At 43.9% G+C, this 21,427-nt stretch overlaps 1 protein-coding gene across 2 annotated transcripts in view; it reads right to left on the reverse strand.

Moving 5' to 3' along the window:
* Nucleotides 1-5,650: 5,650 nt before the first annotated feature.
* Nucleotides 5,651-21,427, reverse strand: part of LOC139206753 (transcription factor COE1-like) — a 157,918-nt gene continuing 142,141 nt past the window's right edge. For both annotated transcript variants that reach the window (XM_070836325.1, XM_070836324.1), the window contains exons 12-18: nt 17,864-17,929; nt 17,386-17,560; nt 12,068-12,247; nt 10,690-10,692; nt 7,675-7,737; nt 7,401-7,529; nt 5,651-5,682 (exon numbers count right to left, since the gene is read on the reverse strand). In XM_070836325.1, coding sequence (XP_070692426.1) covers nt 5,651-5,682; nt 7,401-7,529; nt 7,675-7,737; nt 10,690-10,692; nt 12,068-12,247; nt 17,386-17,560; nt 17,864-17,929 — 648 coding nt within the window. The remainder of the gene's footprint in view (nt 5,683-7,400; nt 7,530-7,674; nt 7,738-10,689; nt 10,693-12,067; nt 12,248-17,385; nt 17,561-17,863; nt 17,930-21,427) is intronic.

Raw genomic sequence — 21,427 nt, forward strand, 5'->3', positions numbered from 1 at the left:
GTTTTGTTTGAAGATATAAGAAAACTGGTGAACGGAACGCCACAAATAACTTTTAAATCTCTCGTAAACAAAACGTAAGAACAAATGAGTTCGTACAAATGTTTCTCACGTGAGGCCCCAGACACTTCCTGGTCCTGAAGTTAAAACAGCTGATGCTAAAATGACATCAGTGACTTTTTCTTTCCTTTTTCTGTCCTTTTACTTTTGTCGTTCCAAACCATGAGGTCACTTCCTGTTTCATCACCGGTCCACGTTTGGTATTTGAGCCACACTTATACAGTCTGGATTTGAACTTTTAGTGAACTTGAGTTCTTCTTCTTCTTCTTCTCGTCCTTGATGGATGAACCAAACTGACGCTTCAACTGTTCACAGTTGTTCACACTTCAACTATCTCTGGACGCTTCAACTTCCACTGAAATTTCAGTTGTCTTCATTGTTCATCGTTTAAACTGACACTTCAACTGCTTTCAGTGCTTACTCTCCAAGTGTTTGTTCGATTATTTTAAACAACTGAGCTTCCTGCATTTCTAAATGCAGACAGCAGTGACACTTTGACTTATTTCCACTTCCACTTCCTTTTATTGCCTCAACACTGACATTGTTCATGATTTTAACCGTGGATCAGAAAGCAGCAGGCGTGTGACGGTCGGAGGTCAAGCCAAATGTAATCTTTATTAGACTGTTTCTGTACAAAAAGCACTGGATCACAGGAAAAAAACAAACGAAAGGAAAACAAAAAACATGCATCTATTTACAGCATGACCAGAGACGGAGAAAGAAAAGAGCCGGGGCGTCGCCCCGCTCGTATTCTAAAGACATTAATTAAACATTGTGCTTTGATATACTTTGATGATATATTTCATATTTCACAAAGATGCAGTACCTCTGCCCTCTTTCACATTGAAGTAAAACATCGAAAAAAGTATACTTTGTAGTTTTTAAAACCTCGGCTGAAAACCAGGACGGTGAGGAGCAAACTTTTTTTTTTTTTTTTTTACAACTGTGACCTAAAAAAAAAAAAAAAAAAAAACTTTTAGCAAGCTGTTTGAAACGTGGAGACGGACGAGGGACGTACGGTGTGAGGTGCGACTGTTCGCTCTGCAGGCTGCGTTTCTTTAGCGTGTTATTTGGGGGGGGGGGGGGCGTGAGGACGTGCAGCGACTGAAGGTTTCTGTCGGCCCTGCTGGATTTGCATAAAGTCAAAAGTTGAATCCGTCCAAACTTCCGGTTCCATCTCTGGTTTTTATTTCCGTTTTTGTTTTTGAGGAGTTAAAGGGACGTTGGATGGTTTGTCTCAGCGCGAAAAAACAGTTTCAACAACAGTTGTTTTTTTTAACGTAAACTGAGTCGGCACATTACGTTAAACACAAGACGACGATGGAGACGATTCTTCGTAGTTATAATGACGATGAGGTCACTTTAAGATGCGTCTCTAAGTTATGAGACAGATCTCGTTACTTCAGGATGATTTTTACCGGAAAATTTGTGGCACAGATTTGGTAACTGTGAGATACTGATGTTGTAAATGTAAAGATTTGAATCTTGTGACTATGAGATTGTTTCCCCTGAATGGAAGATATGCGTTTTAAGGTACGATAGCTTATACGTAATTTTAAGAAACAAAGAAATGTAATTGTGTACGATGGTTTTTTCTCGTAAATTTCAGATCTTGTGAAAGTTTTCTTGTCGCTGAGAGATTTTGACCTTTTTATAGATAAAAGCTAGTTTCCTCATGAATATAAAACAAAAATTGTGCAATTATAAAACAGTTTTACTGTCATTTCTTGTGATTATGAGATGCTGAATTATAATTACAGGATGTAAAAGTAATAGTTACAAGATAACACGTGTTTTTTTTGTTTTGTTTTGTTTTTTCTGTCATGAACGAGGTGCGTTCTGTCGTAAAGTCCCGCATCGTGTTGCAGTACCTTCCTTCGTGATGCGGGGGCGCTGTTTGGCACTACAACAAAATCAGGGAGTTTCACCTTTTTTAAAAAAAAAAAAACTTTATTGAACCCAACAGACATCGGTGACTGCCCGTTGTTTAGACCCCAAAAGTCCAAAAAAAGTCTCATTGTACCCAAACAGATTTATCCGACAGCCGGTTATTTTGAAAAAACACATAATTATTGATCTGAAGACACCGGTTACATCCAAAGACTCGGATGACAGGGTGAGACGCCGGAAAGGCCGAATATTAAGGGCCAAACCCGGGTCGATTCAGCACCATGGACAGAGTGGATAGTCGTCAAACTGTCGGACAAATGGGACGTTTAATGGCCTGTTGGGGTTTCGGAATAACGGCACGACACCCTGACATAGCTATCTGGAAGGCTAACTGCTAGCGTAGCGTCTTCGGGTCGAGATCAGTGCTAAAAAACTTCATGTTCTTTGTGGGGAACCTGAGGGACAAACTTTTGGTGCTTGAAATAAAAGATTCTCCCAGTTTGACTGGAGAAAAGCTCGTCAAACGAATCAAATCAAAAACTACCTACGCTACTTGCTGCAGAAAACAAAGAGAAGTCTTCGTGTGGTCAATCGTAAGGCATCAAACACGACTTTCTATTTTTTGTTTTTTTAGTTCTTTTCCAAACTTTTCCACAGCAGCGTGGACGCTGAGCTTGCATTACGTAACAGGAACACAGTTGCATAAGTAAATGATCCAGATTGTGTGCGACGACGAGAACAGCACCATCAACAACAACACCAACATCGATGGAAAGTTTCCTTGAGATTTGTGACCCAAAAAACCCAAAATTTTCGGAGTGGTTTTTAAAATCTGCTTCCTGTTTTTAAAATCGTACGATCATTCTCACCAAAAAACACAAAGACTAGGATCGGGTCTAATATTAAGATGGATAAAATATCGTCTTCTAAACACCGAAACCAAGAGATACGCTTGGTCCAAAAGTAAGAGTGGAGGAATATTATGACGTTATAAGCTTCTGAAATATAAAAATTTCACATGACAAGGATTTTTTTTGCCATTTCAGAACGGCAGAAAAAACATATTGGTGCATATCGTTCTAGCTTTCATCTTTTTTTTTTTAAATTTTATGTTATTTTTTTTTTAAACTTTTAGCTTTTTTTTTCTTTTTTGCTAAGATGCATTGCTCTTATTAAGTGCCCCAACAAAAATAGTGCATTAAGAAATAACCATGATTATACATTTCACAATAATACACAAAGGACGAGAAGAACCAGGGGAAACACAAATGATGCTGTTTACAAAAAGTTAAATATCGTATCGGAAAAGCGTTTTTTTTTTTTTTATACAAAAGTGATGAAAGCGTTTTTTTACGTCCTGCTTTCAAAAACAGGGTGACCATGTCGTGACGTTTTTTTGTTTTTACAAAAGGGTTAATTCCTCTCACTTCTTCACTCTTTTTACAATATCTAAAAGGTATTAAGACATCAAATGTGTTTACATATATATTTGAGACTATCATTCAGGCCTAAATCACAAAAGGAATTCCCCAAAACATACTTTATAAATACATATAAAATAAGCACAATCAGAAGAATAACAAGAAAATCTGGTACCTAAATGTGATTAAAACTGCTGCAAGCTGGTTAAAATCTACCACTCGACACACCCGCAAAACAGAACTATTGTACTGGAGTTTTAAAAATGAGAGAGACGTCCAAAACAGAAATAAAACAGAAATAAAAAAAAACAAACAAAAAAAATAAAAAATAAACCTTGGGCTGCCTCGACTTTAAATGTTAGTGTAACATTTCTCTCCTCGGCAGGACTCTTCGTCGTTTCTTTAGCTTAGAAAATTACTGCATTTTCCTCCTTTTTAGAATATGAGACACAAACGTGGTTAAAAGCTATGGTACAGAAAGGAAAACGCTAGAAGACGTGATCTTTATCAGGAGTCGGGGGGATTTTGGGGGGATTTTTGATTGAAAACCCGTCAAATCTGGAAACCGTCTGACGGTTTTTCTTTCTTCCAGATTTGATAAAAGGTTCGAGGAGTTTGCTTTTTCCTGGTTTCCGGACTCGGTCCGACTCAGGTTCAGCGTCCACCGAGAGCTTCTGGTTCAGCGAGGACCAATCGGAGGCTTTAGCGACCTTCAGCTAGCATTTAGTTGTGTTTACGTAAGAGTTTAATACCAAAACCTAAGAAATGTGGTTAAATAGCGTCGTTTCAAACAGATTTTGGTTAAAACTTTTACACATTTTAGCTCATTTACAGCCAAATACGACACTAATGATGGTTAATGTGAATCTTCATTTGTTCTCACAGTTGTTGACGCTTGAGTGCAAAGTGAGTTAAAGTCTGAACTGTAAAAACAATGTTGGCTAAAAGACCGATGGACATTTTTCTCTGCAGGTTGATTTTCATAGAAGTCAATGGCAGCCTCGTGGCTGGAAGTAAATCCAAAAAAAAAAAACCAATGGAGAATTTGTAGTAAATGAACTAAAATGTAAAAACACTAACAGGTTTTTTTAAATATGAACCAATAATTAGAATATTTTGGACGCCACACACACACCTCCTTAAGTGTGAATCAGAATATTCAACCGATCCTCCGTTGATGTCCACTCATTTCCACATGATATAAATATTAACAGGCTCTTCAAACTTTATCTTGTGTAATGTTTATAATTCAGTTTTTTTGGTTCTGTTTCCAACACAAACAGATTTCTGATGTTTTTCGTTGTTTTGTAAATTTTCAGAATTTGGTTATTTTAAAGGTTGTTTCATAATTTTTCTAGTTTTGAGTTTATGGATGAAATTAAGAAAAACTTATTTGGAGTTCTTGAATCTGGTTCCAGTTTTAAAGCTTTTTTTTTTACCATTAAGTTAATTTAGTTTAAAAACTGTACATGACTGCAGGCTCGTGCAGAACTCCATTGAAAAAACATCGATTTTTAAAAGTCTGCACTACAATAACAATAATGTTTGATTATCAATAACTAATGCAGTCTTACTGGTTACTGTCACAGTCTGACTGTTCGTTTTATACTATATGAAAATGAGTGGAAGCCAATGGAGACCCGTTGTGGTCAAACCTCATTGGTCGGTTCAGGTTATGACGTGTCCTCGCGGCGTCCTCGCGGTGAACAGAAGCTCCCGGTGGCCACGCCTCCTTCCTGTCTCACAGTGGTTCAAACTGATCTGAGACCTGTTGGGCCTCCGCAGACTTCTGAAGTCAAACTAACCTGTTTCATAACAATACTCACACCACACGTAGCACCGCAGACACCCGCCCTCCCTCCCCACAGTCCTCACCCCTCACTCCTCACTCCTCACTCCCCCGACCTCTGACCTCCTCCGAGCTCGTCATGGAGCCGCTGCAGACGTCCGAGAGGACATTTCCTGTTTGGGGCTGACGGGTTCTAACAGTCCGCGGTGGCTGCAGCCGCCGGCGTGACGATAAAGTCCCACAACGAGCACCAAGTCCTCGACTGGCGGTAAATTAATGGATGAAGAATGAGGCGGTTTCCTCTGCTGCAGTGGTGGATTCTGGGTCCGGCGGCGTCGGTCAAAGGTTTTGTCGCTGCCGTTCTTGACGTCGTTGTGGCGTTTCAGGTGGGCGGGGCCATCGAGGAGGGCTGGGGGTGGGGGGGTTCGGGGAGGAGGGGCGTCTGACGGTATCTGGCTGAGAATCCTCCTCCTCCTCCTCCTCCTCCTCCTCCTCACATGGGCGGGACGATGAGACCTGCCATAGCTGAGAGACGACCACAAACAGATCCAGCGTTGGATTCATTACAAACAAACTGACAACAAAGTCCTGACGTCTGTTAGCAAGAAAATATTTGTGACGTTACACGACATGCAGGATTAATTCGTCTTTAAACAAAGAGGGTGTGAAGTCCAATAAAAACAAACTTTTTTAGACATTTAGATTCGTATTTAGCTTTAAAGAGCTTTAAAGGAACAATGACAACCTTTTCTAAAGAGCCATCAGTACGTGGATTTATTTCTACTGGTCAAACCCATGTGTAAGAAACTAGAAGGAGGCACGTCGCCGCACCAGAATCATTAAAAGAATAAATTTATGTACGTTGAAATTTAATTTATTAGCTCATAAACTTGTCAAGACCAACAGCAGGATGAATTTATGTGATAGTAACAATGATAACTGTGTTAAACAGGAATAAAAACTTTATAGACTGGAATCAACTTTGCAAAAAAGTGCCAGAGGTGACACATAAACAAGGGTTTTATTACATTTCTGGAACAATAAATAACACACAGACACCTCTGCTCACTGTGAAGGCGTACTGTCCAGTAACACACTCTCAAACCTCTATTTTAACTTTGACTTTTTCACAATAAAACTCTTTTATCTACTTGTGTTTTTTTCATTCCCCAACAAAGGTGGAAACATTTTCCTGCGCAGTGAAAAACATGTGAGTATCTGTTTTCATTCAAAATCAAACTTTTTGATTTGTATTACAAACCAGTCATGTTATTGGATGGTTGTTTGGTCCTCTCTGTTCACATCCTGGTGTCTGAGTGACTGGTAGGTAGTAAAAGTGTTGGAACTGGTCCAGTAGATCACCTCAGCCAGCAGCCACCAAACGGGCTGCAATGGCTGCAACGTGATCCTTTGGGACAACTGCACCTGATCACAGTAGGTCCACTAAAAGAGCTTGTTTGATCCACTGACAGGCTCAGAGTGTTATTCTAAGTGTGTGACAGCATCATGGAAAGGATCCCTACAGAGAGAGACCTGGAAGATCCTTTTGGTTTAACCACAAACAGCCGTTATATCGCTCTCTGCACACACACCAGACTACATTCACTAAAACAGGGATTTTAGCTCACAGAACACAGGAGCTGCTGGTCTGGTGCTGCCTTGCTGGCTGGTTTGTTTGTGTTATTGTGTGTTACACAAATCTTATTTTGGATCTGAATCAACCCTGTGAGACAACAAAGTCTCACAATAACACAAACCGATGGAGGCAGCAGCAGACCAGCAGCTCCTGTGTCCTGTTCTCTAAAATCCCTGTTTTAGTGAATGTAGTCTGGTGTGTGTGCAGAGAGCGATATAACGGCTGTTTGTGGTTAAACCAAAAGGATCTTCCAGGTCTCTCTCTGTAGGGATCCTTTCCATGATGCTGTCACACACTTACCTACCGCTCATTCAGACACCAAAATATGTAAAAAAAAAAAAAAAAAAAAAATAGTGCACAGGTTTAAAGACACAGAAGTTAGCCTTTAAACAAGTCTTTATAATCAATGCCAGAAGTTATGGATCAACTTTGACCTTCGAGTGTTCAAAACCAGGTGCTGACATGTGACAAATAAAGAGTTACTGTCATCACAGAGACGCTGGACGTCTGTCTGTGTGTCCAGGTGGGACACGGACAGGTGGACAGCAGAGGACGGGGGTGCTGACAGGCAGGAGGGAGGGAGGGGACGGGGGGGTGGGATGCTCACCCTGGAGGTTGCTGCCATTGGTGGTGGTGCAGGTGGGGGGCGGGGAGGTCTGTGGCCGCACGACAGGGGCGAAGGCGCTCTTCTGTTTGACTGCAGAAACCATATGGACAGGAGAGAATGAATAAGGGCCTATGGGAGAAGAGGAAGAGGAAGAGGTGAGGAAGACGAGGGGAGGAAGGGGTCCTACAGTAAGAGGAGGAGGAGGAGGAGGTGTCGGTGGTGACGGTAACGAGCAGGCAGAGGAGGTGAGTGATCGGATGGAGGTGATTCATGCGGGAGGAGGAGGAGGAGGAGGAGGAGGAGGAGGAAGAGGAGGATGAGGAGGGGGAATGGGTCGCTGCCTCGGGGCGGGCCGAGGTCTGGAGGAACAAACATGCTCCGAGCACAAACAGCTGCACATCTGGCAAAGTTGATCCATAACTTGAAGGACTTTTATTTTGAAAAAAACCAACCTGATCCAACCTGAGAGCAGCAGCAGCTTCATCCACACAAACTGTACAGGTGTGTGTGTGTGTGTGTGTGTGTGTGTGTGTGTGTGTGTGAGTGTGTGTGTGTGTGTTACAATGTTAACTCTCTATTAAACCCGTCATTTGACTATAAAACAGTTATTTGTTCTACAACTGACCTACGATTCTGATTAAAGGAGCAGTTCAACATTTTCTGTAATCCTCTCTCTCTCTCTCTCTCTCTTTCTTTCAGACGGCCGGGCGATCAGACGTCTGTGTGTCCAGTTCGGAGCAGGAGGCGGGATGTAGTTAGCATAGCTTAGCATAAAGACTGGAAGTGGGTGAAAACAGCTAGCCGGGGTCGGTCCGAAGACATATAGAAGCAGTTTCAGATCAAATTAAACTTCCCAATCAGATTTATCGGTGCGGAAATACTCTGATTTTAGCCCCAAAACACTTGTAAATGTATTACTTTACTTTATGTTTCTCTCCCTCTACCTTCTCCATATAGTGTCTCTTCTTTTTAACCTACAGTCAAACTAATATTTGTCTGTTGGGGGCGTTAAGTGGAGCTAAATGCTAAAATTAAAACACTGAAATGATATTTTTTCTTCTTACATTTTGGGGTATTTTAGTGACCTTACAGGTTAACGCCATGTTGGAAACAAACATGAACAGGAAATAGAGAAAGAAGTCAAAATCAGATCATGTGATACGATGAAAGGATCCTGAAGAGCCACTAAAATATCTTAAATATTTCGATTTTTTAAATTAATTCAGTAAAATAATCGATAAACTCACAGCTCTGGGTCTATTATCTGTTTCAGTGGTCCATTTAGTAGCTGGAGCTTTCAGTCACATCCCATGGGCTTCGTCAGCAAGTCTGCCTGCTTGTCATGGAAGTGAAGATGCAAGTTTTAATTTTTTTTTTCTGTTTTTGAAATTTCAGTGACAAACTGAGGAACCTCCATCTGATCTGAAGATCATGTGATATGATCGAAAGCTCCAGAGTAGCTACTAAATAGTCTCTGAAGTGAGTTTTTTTGTAATTTTTATGTTTCCGTTTGTGTTCTGATAAAAGAAATAAGATCTGGCGTTTTAATCGGTGCCCTTCGGAGGAGTTTAGGTGTATTTCTGAACGTTGGACAGAGCCGTGCTAACAGTTTCCACCCGCCTCCAGTCTTTATGCTAAGCTAGGCTAACTACACCCAGCCTCCTGCCCGGTGCTGGAACACACAGACGGGAGGGGGGTCGATGTCGGACTGAGCGTCTCGGTCTCGGGGGAGAACGAGGGTGAGGGGGCTTCAGAAAATGTGGAACTGTTCCTTTAAGAGCTTCCACAGAGTTTATGGACCACAGTGAGTCTGTAAATGATTCAAGGACAGCGTTTGAAAATGGAACTGTAAAATGAAACGGGGGGAATGTAAATGTGATTTATCGCTTCGTGCCAACAACGATCAGCCTGTCCTGGATCGCTGCTTCTTCCTCCTCACATTTCCTCTCTTTCTTGGCTCCTTCTTCGTGTTTTTCTGTTTGTTTTTTCCAGCTGATATTAATGGATTCGGCCCAAAGCGTGAATGCATGAATGCATGAAGGATGCGGTGAGGATGTTAGTGGGGTTAGTAGAGGAAGAGGAGGAGGAGGAGGAGGGGGAGGGGGGTGAGGAGGAGGAGGAGGATGGACAGTGGGACGGTCAGACGAAGGAGGAGGTGAACAATGCGTGGCGGTGTTCAGTCCACACACACACACACACACACACACTCTCACACTCTCACACAGATTCAGACCCTCGGCGGAGGGAAACTGTAGCTCAGCCAGGCGAGATGTGAGCCCACCTTTTGTTTGGTCGCCAGGGACGACAACATCACCTGGCACGGAGACGCAGTTTGAGCTCGCTACCTTCTAAACGAGTCTCGCTGAGACTTCGCTGAGCTCTTTGATACAGAAGCCAAAACAATGGAGCGCGCTCCCCGCAGGCGGGTTTAGACTTTACTGGTCTCCAAAACACACCTGAGCCTTCCAAGCAGCAGCTCCGACTCCAGGCATGTTAATCAGAGCCCAGCGTGAAGTTTCAGAGGAGCAACGGGCCCGACTGAAAACTACTGAAGCGTCAACCTGTCTCCTGCAGCAACGCTTCACTTTTATTCACTTTCATTGTTCTGTGCACTACGACTGCCACCGTTCATCACCTGCATTAGCCGGAGAACCCCAACAGGAAAAAACAGCAACTGCTCCACATGAAGAATTTAAATTTCAGCTTAAATTTAGTTTGATTATCTTGTATGCCAGGGATCATATTTTAAAGGATAACTATGGTATTTTAAGCCTTAGTCCTACCTGTACGTATCCTGGTGTCTGAGTGACTGGTAGGCAGTAAAAGTGTTGGAACTGGTCCAGTAGATCACCAGTAGATCACCTCAGCCAGCAGCCACCAAACGGGCTGCAATGGCTGCAACGTGATCCTTTGGGACAACTGCACCTGATCACAATAGGTCCACTAGAAGAGCTTGTTTGATCCACTGACAGGCTCAGAGTGTTATTCTAAGTGTGTGACAGCATCATGGAAAGGATCCCTACAGAGAGAGACCTGGAAGATCCTTTTGGTTTAACCACAAACAGCCGTTATATCGCTCTCTGCACACACACCAGACTACATTCACTAAAACAGGGATTTTAGCTCATAGAACAGAGGAGCTGCTGGTTTACTGCTGCCATGATTGATTTGTTTGTTTGTGTTTTTGCGTGATTTGACTGTTTCAAAGGGTTAATTTGGCTCCAACATAAGACTTACAACAACACAATAACAACAAACAAAGTAAGTGTTTGTGGCAGCAGCAGATCACCAACTCTTGTGTTCTGTGAGGTAGAATTACTGTTTTTGTCAATGGAGTCTGGTGTCTCTGATTTCAGGTCTCTCTCAGTGGGGATCCTTTCCATAATGTTGTTCAAACATTCAAAGTATGTATTAAAAAAAATAAGGCTGACATTTAAAATACCAGAGTTATCCTTAAAACAGCCCGACCGGTACAGGATTATAAAGGCCAATAATGATTTGTGAGATCTGATAAAGACGTATTGGCTAATTTTCTTTACACAATACATAACAAATAAACATTTCTGAAACTTCTTACTGTCTAATGGATAAATGAAAGAATGTTGATCAACATAACACACTGAGCTACTATTGGCTCATAACGTCTCCTGTCCTGTCTCACAGGTAGAGCTGGGTCTCAGCTTTCAGCCAAGTTAATGGTCTTCCCTTCAGCGTGACATCATATCCAGCAAATCAAAGCACAACGGCTCAAAATATCAAAAACTCCGATCAGATTCAGATATCACACCGTTAGTTACATGACACTTCAACTGCTTTCAGTAAACACACTTCAACTAAATACACCACTGTAGTTTAGGGGTTAATTTCCCGTCATCTCTCTTCACCTGACACATCAACTGCTTTCATGACTTGTACTTTAACACCCTTTAACCCTTTGATTTCTTCACCTGATAACCCTGTCAGTGCTTGGACTGACGCCTCAACTCCTTTCAACGCCATAACTGACACTTCAGGTATATTTAGTGATCAACCTTCAACTGACACATCCACTGCTTTAATTGCATGCACTTAAAACACTTAAAATCCTTTTGGTGCTTTTACTCACAGTTCAACTCCTTTCAGTGTTTACAAATCAACTGACACATCCGCTGCTTTCATCACTTACACCTTAACTGACACCTCGATTCCCTTCAGTGTTTACACATTAATTAAAGATTACACTTCAACTGACACCACAACTCCTTTCACTTCTTAAATTGATAGTTACCCTTGAACCCTTTCAGTGTTTCAAACTGACAATTCAACTCCTTTCGGTGCTCACACATCAACTGACACTTCACCACCTAAACACTGCGACAAACCTTCACCTGAACCGACACCTCAGTTCCTTTCTGTGCTCTTACCTCAACTCTTGTCAGTGCACACACATCAACACTTCAACTCCTTTCAATGATTACACTTAAACTGATATTTCAAGCCCAATAAGTGACACTTCTTTTTAAGGCCATATTTTATCGAAGCTGCACATTTTAAGTGAATGAGCCTTTAGCTAATGCAGAGAGTGATAAACATTGAAGTGTGTTTAAACTCCTGCCGCTCTCAGGCAGTCACAGAGGATCCGATGAGGTTTTTTTATTGCTTAATTAAAGGTTTTTTAACGAACTCACTTGCGTAAGCAGAGTTGGCGGAGCCGTTGAGGAAGCTGGGGGATCCGGGTACGCCCAGGTTGGTCATCCCCGCGCCGTATCCGTTCATGGTGGACGTGATGGTGTTGTAGTTGGACTGCTGAGGCGTGGAGCTCGGCACGTAGCCGCGAGGAGACACGCTGCTGGAGTTACGGGAGTAACCTGCGAAGAAGAAGGAAGAAAAAAAAAAACAGGTCGGCGTCAGATACGATCTGTTTCTTCTTCGTGGTTTTATAAACCTGCTGACTCTAGAACAACCAGACTCTGAAGGAAAAATGAGCGTTTTAAGCTTCATGATACGTTGAAGAAAAGGAGATTTTACAGGTTCATGAGAGTTAATTTATCTAATTTCTTCAGTTCAGTGTAAAGTTTGTGTTATTGTGTGTATAATATAAAGATAAATGCACAGTAACATTAAATAAATACACAACATTTTAACATGTAATACAAAGGCAGCTGCTAATTATAAATGGTTTAATAAAATGCAGGGCACTGGTCCCTATGTTAGGATAATATTTTAGAGTTTTAGAGAATTTTGTTTTGGTGTTTGGAGTAAAAAGTTAATGTAATAAACATCCCTGTGAAACGTCCCGGCTGATCACATTAAGTCATTTACTATTATTATTCAGTTGGTTGTGTGTTTACAGGATCAGTCTGCAGTCCGTGAAGTTGCTTCTTGTTACGTGTGAACTTATTGTGTTTCTGTCTGTAGTAGAATTTCTAACTTGTTTATCGGCTAACACGCAGGTTTATGGCCTCTCCTGCAGCCAGCCACCAGGGGGCGACCCACATGATGTGGCCTCACTTTCGCGGCGCCGTCCTGTCGTCCATCTTTGTTTTCAGTCAGCGGCTCAGACCTAATGAAGCTGTCAGGTTCTGGTTCTGGTTCTGGTTACAAGTGGACCCACACAGATGAACTATTTGCTCAAAAAACGAGCGAAGAGTGAACTTTCTTCCTGCCTCAGAAACACCCCCGAGGATCGACTCCTCTAAAACCTCGTTGACCCGCTCGCCGTGACCTCAGCAGTGACATCATCACGCCTGTCACTGCCACTCTGCTGTTACTCGACAGCTCGCCTCCCCACAGGCCAAGTCTGCCCTTCGTCTCTCACCTCTCTGCTGCCGTGTACTTACCTTAACACCCCCTCTGCTCTCCCCCCTCCCGTTCTCCCGCTCACTGACCCTCATTCAAGATGCATTGAATACCGGCGTTCCCTGCAGCGCTCCGCCCGACCTTTGACCCCCTCATGGGGCTCCCTAGTTCCCACCGACCTCGGGCCGAGCCAACAGTGTGCCAAGTAGCACATTACGGCTCGACCCCCCCCCCACCACACCCCCCACCTCCTCTCTTAAACCCACTCAACCCTCCATCCTCGTCCACTTTCCCCCACTTCCTGGTTCGGGCCAACGCAATTCCCAGCAGGAGCGGCTGATGGAGCGCTGCCCGGGGACGAGAGCGAGGGCGAGGAGAGCCGGCGATGGGAAACACATGTGGAGGAGAACAGTGCAGGGAGCGGCCGAGAGCTGCAGCGCGTCACAGCTCGCACTAAATGTCAGGATTGTTCTTTAGTAAAAAAAAAAAAAAGAAAGATCTTGAACAAACGGAGCCGGTATTGAGCGAGCGGTGTTTGTTCTGGTGTTCCCGCTCCCTGGCCGTCCCCGTCCACAGCAGCGTGGGAAGCGGATCACATCCTCCGACCTCACACTGGCGGCTGAAATGGAAACACGTGTTCGCCGCAGAGGCAGATTTGAGGAGCGGGGCGGGTTTTTCGCCACTGATTAACTGGTTGACTGACGGTTCGGTTTCACTCACAACCCGTCGGACGCCATGGACGAACGAGCTCCCCAGGTGGACGCGGTTTGAAAACCGCTAAAGCTACACGCCGTTTTAATTAAAACCCAGACTTTAACGGCTCCCCGAAACACATCAGATCAATTACAGGCTTCGGTCCGGAGCTGATGGTTTGCAGTCGGGTGTCATCGAGGCCTGAACAAATACCAGAGAGTGAACGACCTGGAAAAACTGCTGTGTTAAACAATTAACGATCACCAGGCCTCGATGTCAGAGCTGCTTTTTAGATTCAGATTTAGATCCGTTTCTCCGTATTGTGCTTTTACTGTTATTTGCGTCCACTCTGACACAGAAAGACGACACCACTAACACATATTCACGGGTTAGAAATGTAGAAATAAAACAGTTGTAGCCTCCAAACTCTCTGAAGGAGCTGCTCCTACACTTCCCGCCTAAAAACACATTTTTTAATTCCTCAGATTTGAACTCTCAGCCTGGATTCTTCTCACTGTCCCGTTGTTTTAGTCTTTTAAGCTGCGCAGATTGTGCCTTTAAATGTGCTTCATAAATAACGACAACAAGTTACAGCAAACGGAAATCATAAATACGAGCTACAGATGTCGCTGCTATGACGCACTGAGTCACAATTACAAGATACAGAAGTCTAAACCAATGAATCCAATCAGTTTTTCCGTCAGTAAAAGTCTTTTTTTTTTTTTATGTCCAACATATAAGGCTGATTTTATGTTGTAGGAGCTCTCATACAAAATAATTTAAGTTTAATGTCACATGACGTCAGTGCTTTTCTCCCTCCTTTGAAAATAATATGACATGAAATATTTATTATTAATGCTCCATGTTTGCTGTCACTTTAGTGTTTTGTCTTCTTACTTATAATTATTTCAATTATTTTAATAACTAATTTAAATGTATGAATATGTAAATTTAATGTAAAACATTATCAGTTAGATTCACTGAAACAGTTGGTTGTTGCCTGTTTTCCTGTTTTTTCCCCCAGAAAATATAATTAACTTAAATTAGCAGCCTTTTCTGGAGCTTTCGACCAGATCCCACGGCCTCATTCAGAGGCAGGAACGTGTTCAGGTCTCTTCCTGTGACTGAAGCCTCACCTGACGACACCTGAGCTGAAAAAACAACACGGCCGAGCTCCAGTAAAAGCAAGTAAGTAACCCTTGAGTTCAGGATGCTCAACCACAGATTAATAACTTTAGCTGTGAATCTGCAGCGTCCACTTCTGTCTGCTGATAACTGGCTCTCCTCCACCTCCACCTCCACCTCCACCTCCACCTCCACCCGTCAGCTGTCAGAGTGAAGAAGAAGAAGAACCAGGACAAACTCCAGAAGCAAAAAATAAAAAAAAGAGAAGCCTTCATTCTTCAGGAAGACGACTTGACGCTGAGCAGGAGGCCGAGCTGCTCTGAATTAGCGCCGTAAATTACTCGCCGGTCTGCCTGATAAGGCCTGGGCTCGGGAGCCGCTGTTTTTATTAATGTTTTAATCACGGCGGATAATTGCGAGGGGCACAAAGAGCCGTTTCATACTTCATACCAGCGGGGAGGACGGCGGTCAGATCCTCGGTGTAATGTTTCCGACCGGAGAGCTCCGCGCACATAAACTACCGAGTTATGAATTTTCAGCGCGGCTGCAGCCTCGTTTCCCATGACCTCATGGATTCCTGTAAGGTGTTCGCTGCCGGGCCGATGGGAAAAGCAGACGATGGTTTGGTGGAGGGGTGAGGGTGGAGTGTGTGTGTGTGTGTGTGGGGGGGAGGGGGGTGTCCGGGGAGTAAAAGCAGCTCCTTCTGCTTCCTGTCGACGCTTGTTCACAAGCTGTTTGCTGCACGTTTTCCTGAGCAGCAGAAGGAGCTGCAGAGAGGAGACGTGGAGATTCTGTGTTTCTGTTCTTGTCAAACCGACACCGAACCTTCCTCCTGACGAGTTCACGTCATCTTCTACAGCTGCATGCAGACTTCAGGCCGACATGGGATCTGATCTCACGTGCAGCAGCTGAATTCATCTTCCTCACAGGCCACCGTACATTAATAATAATGGTTTCACTGATGTTTCACTCGCTCTTCTGTGTTTTTCAGTCATTTTTCATTTGTTCAAAGCTTCTCTCCGTCCTGGACTCCTCCCTTTTTCTGATTTTACAAACATCTAGGCGTCTTTAAGAGTTTGGGTCACTACGTGTTTACATCAAGACGAAGGGCAGCGCAGCAGAAAGGAGTTCAGGTTGAATCGTTCTGTTCTGATCGGTTTGTGAAAAAGGTTTATTATTGATACGGAGCCTTTTTACCTTGTTTGGGCTTTTAAACTGATCATATACTCTATAAACTATTAAGATAAACCTGATGCAGAAAACAATAATGCTGTCGTAAGGAGACGAGTGTGTGTGTGTGTGTGTGTGTGTGAGAGTGTGTGTGTGTGTGTGTGTGTGTGTGTGTGTGTGTGTGAGAGTGTGTGTGTGTGAGAGTGTGTGTGTGTGAGAGTGTGTGTGTGTGTGTGTGTGTGTGTGTGTGTGAGAGAGAGTGTGTGTGTGTGTGTGTGTGTGTGAGAGTGTGTGTGTGTGTGTGTGTGTGTGAGAGAGAGAGAGTGTGTGTGTGTGTGTGTGTGTGTGTGTGTGTGTGTGTGTGTGTGTGTGTGTGTTCTGGACTGGATGACAAACATCTTTAATTTTGTGAAACTGACGTTGACACTTTTCAAACTGCAGCGACAGTTTTTCTGCTCCTGAGAGATGACGCTACACAACAGGAAAGACCAGGACCAGGACCAGGACCAGGACCTGAGCCTGAGCCTGAACCAGGACCAGGACCAGGATCTGGAACAGCAGGGGACGTGGTCTGAACCACAAAACACTGATCACATGACTGCTACAGGAAGTTTAATGGACTCTACTGGTCTCCCTTCAGTTCTGCTGCAGGATACTGAACCCCTGATGGGTCTACTGGACTCGATTAGACTGTATGGATGCTACAGGACTCTGCTGGACATTGGACTTTATTGAACTCTAAGGACCTATACTAGAATCTGGATTTTAATAATCAAAGTCTGACAGACTCTAGTGAACCTCACTGGACTCTGTTGAACTGTATGGCCGAACTCTGAACTCAAATTAAGTTTACTGAACTGTGCACAACTCTACTGTACTGAAGTCTGCTATCATCTGATGAACTCTGCTGGTCTGTCCTGGTCTCTAGTGGTCTGTCCTGGACTCTACTGGTCCCTACTGGTCTCTACTGGTCTCTACTGGTCTCTACTGGTCCCTACTGGTCTCTACTGGTCTCTACTGGTCTCTACTGGTCCCTACTGGTCCCTACTGGTCTCTACTGGTTCCTCCTGGTCTCCACTGGACTCTCCTGTAGATCCTGTGATCAGACGTCAGATCCAGTCCGACTGGTTTGTGGCCCCCTCCCACCCTGACCCAGTATAAGCCCTCAGACCCCTCCCGTCCCCCCAGAGGATTGTGGGTAGTGGCGGCGAGCTCTCACCCTGGTCGGCCTGCGAGGCCTCGGAGATGTTGACGGCGAGCTGACTGCTGAACGAGTTGACTCCCATCATCCCCGAGTGAGCGGCCGAGCCGGTGAGGGACGGCAGCTGGTTGTGACTGCGGGGGACGCTGTAGAGCGCCTCGGTGAGGTCGGCCGCCCGCTTCAGGATGATCTCCTGCGGGCCGGGAGGGAGGGAGGGAGGAGAAAGGAGAGGGGAGAAAAGAGGGGAGACTTTAGTCGTCAGTGATGGAGACTCAGGTGCAGAAACACAGAACTTCAGCTTCAGGGTGTGACGGGGCTAGAGAGGTTAGCATGTTAGCATGCTAGTTAGCATGGAGGCTAACAACAACAGCAGGCTAACAGCGGTCGGTACTGTTAGCCACAGGACGGTTGGAGTCTTTCTGTGTCGGCGCTGGGCTGTTCACAGCTGTGGAGGTTTCAGTGGAGGTCAAAGGTCAAACCGAGGTCGCCGACTCACCTGGTTGTTGTGCGGCATCCCGTACAGAGCCTCCACCAGGTCGGCCGCTCGCTTCAACAGCACCTCCTGAGACACAGAGACGGGCACGGTTATTCAAAACTGTAATAAAGGTTTCTGGCCCAGGAAACACATTTATATGAATTATTAATGAGGATTATTACATTATATTTGATACAGCTGTTGATATCTATAACTAAATAAATGTTCATTACAAAACATCTGTCAGTGCCAGTCGTTTCTGTGCTGCTTTGCTAACAGGTGAAGCTTATTTTAATTTGAATCGGAGCAAGAGCTCATGGGTAATTTAGAAGAAGCAACACAGGAAGTTAAATGTCGTGCAGACAGAGATCAGACTGGACGCTCCACGCTGGTCTGTGTGCACAGTCACATCTTAAAACCTAAAAATATTCAATTTAGTACAAAAGAAAACCAGAAAACTTCACATCTGAGAGGTTGGAAACAGAAATCAGCCATTTTTACTGAAAAATTACTTCAAAATAGTTCCTAAATAATCAAATAACTTAAATTTACTGTCTTGTGACTGAATGAACGACTGAAATCCTCCAATCAGAACATTTTAAATCTGAAAATCAGACTTGAACTATTCTTGAATATTTTATGTTTACAGTTGGACGTCATTCTTTTAACTTTGACAACAAACACAAGAAAACCAAAGAAAAACATGAAGCCTCCAAACCAGCGGCAGGACGGCACGGAGGGGGGGGGGGCCTGAGGGCAGGCTGGTCAGATACGTTTCAAAATGGCCGCTGGTGGATTCAGATGGAGAGACGGAAGGATGGAGGGATGAATGTTTGTACCCGGAGGGGAGGAAGAGGGAGGAAGAGGGAGGAAGAGTCCGCAGGAAACCATTAACACAGAGGCTGCAGACCACACACACACACACACACACACACACACACAAACTCTCACACTCTCTCTCGCCCTGGGGCTGTTTTCCCATCAGCCCACAGGAGAGGAAGCGGCCAATCTGATCGCCGGCAGCACAGCAGGTCGCCACGGCGATGGCTGTTAATAACAATAACAGGACTGATAAATAGATAAACACACACACACACACACACACACACACACACACACACACACACACACACACACACACACACACAGAGGAGGATGGCGGGAATAGGAGTGATGAAGAAGAAGAAAAAAGAGGAGGGGAAGATACAAGGAAAACTGGAAGGAAGGAAGGAAGGGAGAGTAATGGAGGAAAAGAAAAGGAAGAGATGACCGGGAAGGAAGGAGGGAAACAAGGAAAAGTAACAAAAGGAAGGAAACGAGAGCAAGGAGAGTGAGGAAGGGAAGGAAATGAGAAAAAGGAGAAAGAGTCCAAGGAAGCAAAGGAAGAAACGACAAGGAAAGAAGAAAAATGAGTACAAGAAAGAAAGTGCTGATGATGAAGAGAAGGGAGGAGAAGAAGAGGAAACAGAAGGAACAGAAATGTGGGAAGGGAAAGGAGGGAAAGTGGAAGGGAGGAAAGAAGGAAAGATCAAAACAAAAAGGAAAAGAAATAAGAAAATGGAGGTAAAAAGGGGAAAGGAAAACAAAGGTGAAGAAATAAGAGAAAGGGAGGAAACAAAGGAAAGGAAATATGGGAATTAAAGGAGGAAAAGAAATAAGAAAAAGGGCATAAAGGAAAGGAAATAAGAGAGAAAGGAAACAAAAAAGAAAGAAAATAAGACAAATGGAAAAGAAAGAGAAGGGAAAGAAAGAAGGAAGGAAAAGAAACAGACCTGAGGGGAAGAAAAGGGAGAAAGTAAACAAAGTCCCAGGAGTGTGAACGAAGGTGTTTCTTCACACCACAGCCGCAGGTGAAAACACACACATCACACACACACACACACACAGAGGAGTGAGGAAGATCAGCGGACAGAGGAGGAGGAGGAGGAGGAGGAGGAGGAGGAGGAGGAGGAAGAGGTGTGAAGTCCCAGAGGAGCAGCAGTGGGGAGGTGGAGGCCTCTGCTGGAGCTCCCTGAGGTATTACAGCACCGAGGAGGGCGAGAGACACTCAGACAGACAGAGAGAGAGAGAGAGAGAGAGAGACACTCAGACAGACAGACAGAGAGAGAGAGGGAGAGAGAGAGAGAGAGAGAGACACTCAGACAGACAGAGAGAGAGAGAGAGGGAGCGAGAGAGAGAGAGACACTCAGACAGACAGAGAGAGAGAGGGAGAGAGAGGAGGATCTGTTTGTTTAGTTTGAACGTGGGCTCATGTGTTGTGTTTCATCCATTCAAAGCAGAGAAATAAAGACTACAAACAGTGATGGAGGACAAGAGAGGAAGAGGAGGAGGAGGAGGAGGAAGACACTCTGAGCGCTGACGCAAAGACCATGAGCTGCTGCTGAAAGCTCTGGGAGCAGTTTGTCACACAGTGCAAGTGTTAAAAGTGTTTTTACTGAGTACTTTTACTCCAGGTTTACTGTAGTACTACTAGTATACTAGTACTAGTAGTACTACTAGTACTAGTATACAGTACTAGAGAATAAAGAGTATTTTTTAAAAGCAAATCAAAGACCTCTCTTTTTAATTATTTCTATCCTCCACGTGTATCTTATTCTATTCTATCAAATATTATTGATTTGATCTCAAAATTTACTGTTTTATTGTTGTAATTTTGAAATATTTTATTTTAGTTTGTATGACAGGTGCAAAATAAATCAAGTGAAATGAATACACTACAACCAACAACAACAACAACAACAATAATAATAATAATAATAATAATAATAATAATAATAATAATAATAATAATAACTTTTTAAAGTAAATTAAATCTTCAGAAAAAATGGGGAAAAAATCAGAAGTAACTTAGTTTCTCTTTTACTTGAGCGAGGTGTGTTTTAGTCGTCCTGAGGTATTTGTGGGTGCAGTGAAGCTGCTCTAAACGTCAGTAAAAGACTTGCCTGCTGCCTCCGCCTCTGATTATTAATGTGTAACTGACCCAGAAGTATTTTTCTTACAGGAGTCTTTGAACTCAACATTAGATATTCAGCTGCTGTAAACGTTTTTTCTCCCGGCTGTCAGACCGAATCACCTGCTGCTCCGTCACATCACATCTGCTCAAATCTGAGGGTTTTTACGTCTGTCGAGATCCGCTGAAGACCGAGTGTGAGCTTTGCTGATGGGGTCGGGGTTGGGGGGGGGATTACAGGGGGATTTCTACTCTGGATTCTACTGTGGTTTTTATTTTAAGGGTCTGGCCGAGCTGCTGCGTCCAAAACAAGCGTCTCCTGTGACTCAGAGGAGAAACAGTCGCCATTAACCACATTGTTTTCCTCCTGGCCAATCAGAGCGCCTCCTCGCTGCTGGCAACAAACCAGCCGCACACACACACACACACACACACACACACACACACACACACACACACACACACACACACACACACACACACACACGAGCTCTCATTTCCCACGACAGACGATGACCTCGAAAGAGACGATCCAACACACTGAGATGGAAACAGAACAACATCCAGGGTTTTTTCTCCTCAAAACTTTTCACGTCCACCAGAGGAAACAACCTGACACACACACACACACACAC

This window comes from Pempheris klunzingeri, chromosome 9, assembly GCF_042242105.1.
Source record: "Pempheris klunzingeri isolate RE-2024b chromosome 9, fPemKlu1.hap1, whole genome shotgun sequence".
In the NCBI taxonomy this organism is placed as follows: Eukaryota; Metazoa; Chordata; class Actinopteri; order Acropomatiformes; family Pempheridae; genus Pempheris; species Pempheris klunzingeri.